The following is a 5,842-nucleotide window of genomic DNA, read 5'->3' as shown; positions in this document are numbered from 1 at the left end:
AAATCAGATCACATATTTTTGTATTCAAGTTACACACATTTCATGTTTTAAAAAGTTAATGGAAGTAACTAAATGTAAACATTCTGAAAGGTTGACTTACTTTCAGACATGTTTTTTAATTAAAACCAACAAAAATGCTTATAACCAAAACAAACATCAAATCCAGCCACTACTTTTTTCATTTTGCTTGACGAAAAACACAGCAAGACTTAAATGTGCTATTTTTAACAGATTAAATTAGTCTTCATTAAAAAATAAATAAATAAAAAGTGGAGGTGTTGGACAAATGTGTTTTCCTGCAAACCAGCAGTGGGAATAAGAGTAAACATCCTAAGTTAGTTACAATTTATGAATAATAAAAGCCCCAAACCCACTTGTTTTTATTAAAAACTGTTTGGATAAGACTGGAATTTCCTTAATATGTTGTGTACAAGTTATGAGGTAAGAGATAAACTCCTGAAACAACTTGGGAGACTCAATGCAGTTTAATTAAAGACCCACTCCAATAAAAAATTATCTTTATGTGTTTTGAACATGTTATTGTAGCATTTTTCTAATAGTAGAGGACCTATATAAAATATTTTACAATTAAATTTTGATTTGGGCTAAAACGCCATCATCATAATAATTGGGAAAGATCACTGGGAAGGATTTTACAATAGAAAAAAATATGGTTGGAGTGGGACTTTAATAACAAATAAAAAGGATATGTACCAACCTAAAACTAAAACCAAATGTAATTTTTTTTAAAAAGGTGACACGACTCACCATCGTGCTCGGCTGCCTTTCCATTTAGCTGGGCCCATTGCTTTGGTCCACCTGTGTTTGGGTTCTGTGGAAAGAGTTTCTAGTCAAACAATCTGATAGTTTACAACACCGTCTTTGACATCAACTATGTCAACCAATAACCTTTTGTCCAATTTTCTTGCACAATAACTATTTCTTTGACATGTTTTTTTTTTCTTCTTTCATTGCAAAAGTTTTGGTTCCTCATTAAAGTAGCAACGATTTCACAACTTTTTCTAATAAAGATAAAGACAAAGAACACAGATTAAAAATCTGTGCATACACACCTCCTGGTTGGCTACTGGTAAGGGCTTCTGAAGATTGGAGACAGATTTCTGTGAAGCCTGCTGTGGCTGCAACTCCTGCAGCTGTGACGCTGATGCAATAGAACTGAAAAGAATAAACAAACTGTTACGACAAAGGAAAAAACAAAAACACTTTTCTATCCTGACACTTTTCTTTATATATATAAAAAACTTTACACACGCTTCAATTGTACCACTTCCTTTAGATTTTAGCATTAAAGTAAAATCTCCTGCATCTCAGTTTAATAAGAGAACTTTTATGTTATCTTCACAATGAATGCTATTTGGGTGTCAGTGTCCATTTTCAATGTAAAAGATCCACTCCAATGAAAATCGTGCTTTTGGTGTTTTTAACATCCTCTTGTAGCCTTTTTCTTGTAATCTAGGACATATATAAAAGAACTTGAGATTTAAATTGCATATCTGAGTATTTCTTTATTCATATCATGCTGGATCAGGAGCAGATAAGTACCAGCAGTTTGAAAAAGCTCATGTTGAAAAAGTGTGATGCAGAAACTACCATGGGTGAGCCAAAGTCTCCTTGCTCCGCTCCAATTTCAAATCATCCACTTGAAGACAAATAGATCCATCATCTTTATTTTCCTCGTCCGAGTTGGTATCTGGCTCAGAACTGTATGGCTAGATAGCTCTGATATTACTCGCCATTTTTTTTTTGCTATGCTTGGGGTTGTGAGGGTCTGTAAGCTAGATGTTGAGAGTATAAACAAAGGGATGCTGGTATATCAACGTATGGCTACTTTGGTGCCAACAGTCCCAGCCACAACACAGACGCTAATTCATAATAAGCTCCTGCTGCACTGCAGGTAAAAATATGTCTTAAAAAACAATATTGGCTTTTTAATTTTGCCTACAAACTGCATAACAGTAAATAAAAGACCAATGAGAACAATTTTACAATAGACAAAACGAAAGTTGGAGTCGGACTTTTAAGTCCCGGACCCAATGAGAGGTCCTGTGGTGTGTTTGAGGTGCAGCTAAATTCTCCAGCAGTAACGTGTTTCAGACAGACAGTACAACATCGTACACAGAGTGTCAAAAATTCAGACACGTGTTTAAGTTGCTCCCAGAGTTCAAAATTTGAACTTTGTCGTCGCTTCAAAACACATCAATCAAAAACTCAGATTTGGAGTCCAGAACCAACATGAAGGACAAGCTGAATGTTGCCATTTGCTCTCATCCTCACTTTTGTATTTTTTGTATTATTAAGACAAGATTAAAAATGTCCTCTCACTTTATTTTTTTAATTTTCTCTGATTAATGTAACTCATGAGGTGGGTCACAGAGAGACAGAAGTAGCGCTGAAAGCAGCCATCATTCAGATGCAGCTCTTGCAGTAGGCAGTGAACCTCACCATACTCTGACATGCCAACATAATTGTGGCCCCTTTGTAGAGCTCAAAATAAACAAATCCAAGATGCTCTCTCAACATCATCCGTGTCTTCCACAATGTAGCAATGACACTGTTAACCTTTGATGGTATCGCCTCCCACACACATACCTGCGTCACATTTATGAAACCGTTTTGGACAAGTATCTAGCAGCAAATTTGATTAATTTAATCCTCGTGTTCAGTGTGAAAGCAGCATTAGTCCTACCTCTTTTGATCGGGTTGTTCCTGCTTGTTCGCCCATCCTGAACCGTCTTTGGGCACTATAATCACGTTGGGGTCGTTTCCTTTGTTTTCAGACTTCAAGCTCGGCAGATGAGCAGGTGGGGGCATGCGCCGGGCTGTTGCCACTTTACCAAGACTTTGCAAGCCATGTCGCGTAACTACTGACAGAACACACAGGGTCATACGGAGGAAAACGTACAAATGCACTAAAACAGTCTAAGTGTTGCGGAATTGAAAGCACACACACACACACAAAAACAATACCTGTGTTTTTCTGAGTTTCTATTGATTTTCCCCTGTACTTGTCAAATAGGCTGATTGAGGAATACTTGCTTTTCCCATCCTTGGACTTGGTAATTTGCCCCAAACGATCGGACATTGCGATGTAATGTCATTGAGTATGAAAATTTTTTTCTGCGCCTCTCCCCAGTGCCTTCAGATTCTACAAAGAGAAGAAAGTCCCACAGTAAGTAAAGACACCCCAAAAAATATATAAACATTCATGTACAAAAAGAAAGTGAGTTACACAAAATGTTTAAGGTAGTCTCAATTATAATCTTTACTATGACTCCACTAGCAATTAAGATAACTGTCAGAGATTAAGAAATAACTTTATTCAGATTTTTTTCTCATAGGTGAATTTTTTGTTTACCAAAACTCGATTCATTGAACTCGGACAACTTGGCATTATTTTTAAACGTGTCACCAACTAGGCATGAAATGTTTGGTCAGCTTGAATGCCAACGTAAGAACAGTGAAGCTGTTTTGCGATAAAATGACAGAGAAAATCCTGGATTCTATGAACAAAACAACAAATATGAGACCATTTAAATTGCGACTTCCAAACGTAGCGACTGATTAGTAGGCAAAGGGTTTCCTTTTAAATTTGGCTTGACTTGCAGCTACACCCCACAATCTGGGAGATCCTGAATTCTGGCAGGTTTGAAAGACAATCCAAAAAAAAAAAATTGTCTTTATAACAAAATGTAGGTGAAATGATCGAACTAAGAAGGGGATGTCAGTAAAAACAAAAGCCACTGAATGCCGCGTGGTTTTCAAATTGTCTGATAGTTCCAAAGACATTAATTTTGAGTGCTGTTCACCTACCATAGTTCACCTGTGTATATTTTTTTAAACAGAGTCACAAAACCATTCATCAACAGTTTATTGAAGTAAAATTTAAATGTCTGATGTGAATGACTCATGCTGCAAAGAGGGGGTATAACCTAAATTAATGTGTAAATAAAAAACTAGAGGAAGTAAATCAGATTTATAGTAAACCAGATTTAAAGTAAAAACAAAAAGCGAAAGCTTGTTCTTTTGTTTTTCCAGCTGCTCTGTATTTAGCATGAATACCAAAACCATGGAGTAAGAACCCTCATCTTCACTGATGTCATCATTAAAAACACCAAGGTTAAATAACTCGCATAAACTTACTTTTCAATGTACATTTCAATATCTTACTGCTTCAGCATCATGCTAGCCACCACTAAACGTGTAATAAAGCACAAAAATCAGAATCAAAATACCATTCAATTTGTGAAAGATCGCAATTAATTCAGACTTTTAAGACACCCCATTCAGTAAAAACATTAGGTATTTTGTGATTTAAAAAAAAAGGTTCACTTTTAATTGTATAACTGTGTGTGAACATTTCTAGCGTTTACATTCAAAATAGCTTACCCTGATGTAGTGTACGGTCACATTTCCTTTGTTTTGGTTTGGCGTGTACTTATGTAAATTAAGGTAAATTGTGCATTTAAAATGTCCAATAGGTCATTCCACATAGTGTTGCAATTTAAAAGCCACATGAAAGGTATGCATGACTGTTACTGCAGGAATGCAAGAATAAAATAAAGAATACATCCATACAAATCTGCTGTATTTGTGTATTTATCTGAAAACCGTGTATTGTACATTATAACTACATAATAGAAATGTGTTTTTTAAAATTAAGGTTATATAAACAATTCTCATCTGAATGCAAAAATAAGCTAACGGGTGGACAGCTACTTATTTTAACAAAAGCCTTAATGTTCGTGTCATTTTGTAATAAACACAAACTATACGTACAAATTGAAATTAAAAACTAAACAGGAAACGATATTCATATACCGCTAAAGCTGAATCGATGCGTTTTAAACCTCTCGTTATGTCCATCATTTGAAGCTAGCTTAATCGCTACATGATAGCAATGACAATGTTTAGCTGCTAAAAAATATATTTTAGAAAATGTTTGGTTATTTGTAGATAGTTTTCTTGAACTACATGTTGAATAAAATACATTTTAAAAACAAAACATTTAGAGGACAACAGTTTTTACGATAGTTGAAAAGGTCTACGCTAGCTTCAGACACTAGCTATTTATGCTAAACATTGCTAACCACAAATCACAACCTTAACATTAAATGCAAACCCCGGTCAGAGACAATTATATATATATATTATTGTTTTTGAGACTATAAGTATAAAAACAATTTGTTGAATGAATGTTTTTAAATAGCAGTTTAGCTGAAATAACTATATTTTTGTAATTTAGCATTAGCTTGCTAGCAAGCTGTTAAAGTTCTACTTTGCAAAAGCTACTCTCACAGGCCAGAATTCTGTCGGTGTGTTTATGCACCAGATTAGGTAATAAACAGCTGTATTTTTCAAAAGCCTAATAAATCATCTATGTCTTTGCCATCATTTCCAACCTTGCTTAGTTTACTAAACGGTCTGGAGACAGACGGGAATGTAGGACAAGGCGATTAAAAATGGCTGCTGACAAGAACAAAGCAACAATAAAACTGGGAAGCGGAGAGAATCCGGAAAAAAGAACAAGATTTAAACCAGCCTTGCATTTGCAACTCACCAGATTCAAAAAATGAAATATCTTCTGATCAGCAGCAGCGATATTATTCCACAAAATGCTGTATATTCAGAGGATGGATGGCGATTGCAAAGCCCAATCTCCATAGGTTGGACCGAGCGCTGTGTTGTTGCTGGGGTCTTACCCGGCCTGAGAATGAACTAGCCACGCCCATTTCAACCGATTGACATGATAACGTCAATGTAGAGCCGCGAGCCAAACTTTATTGAACAAAACAAAACAACGACAACACATTTTTAAGGTTTT

General features: G+C 35.5%; 1 protein-coding gene across 1 annotated transcript in view; it reads right to left on the bottom strand.

Moving 5' to 3' along the window:
• Nucleotides 1-5,778, bottom strand: part of prrc2b (proline-rich coiled-coil 2B) — a gene marked incomplete in the record, with an annotated part of 19,493 nt that extends 13,715 nt beyond the window's left edge. The window contains 5 exon segments of the mRNA XM_024299121.2: nucleotides 769-832; nucleotides 1,074-1,176; nucleotides 2,708-2,885; nucleotides 2,989-3,166; nucleotides 5,579-5,778. Coding sequence (XP_024154889.1) covers nucleotides 769-832; nucleotides 1,074-1,176; nucleotides 2,708-2,885; nucleotides 2,989-3,103 — 460 coding nt within the window.
• Between the last annotated feature and the right edge of the window lie 64 nt (nucleotides 5,779-5,842).

Source organism: Oryzias melastigma, linkage group LG12, assembly GCF_002922805.2.
Source record: "Oryzias melastigma strain HK-1 linkage group LG12, ASM292280v2, whole genome shotgun sequence".
NCBI lineage: Eukaryota > Metazoa > Chordata > Actinopteri > Beloniformes > Adrianichthyidae > Oryzias > Oryzias melastigma.
The sequence above is the reverse complement of the archived record's forward strand: the minus strand, read 5'-3'. Positions and strand labels throughout refer to the sequence as shown.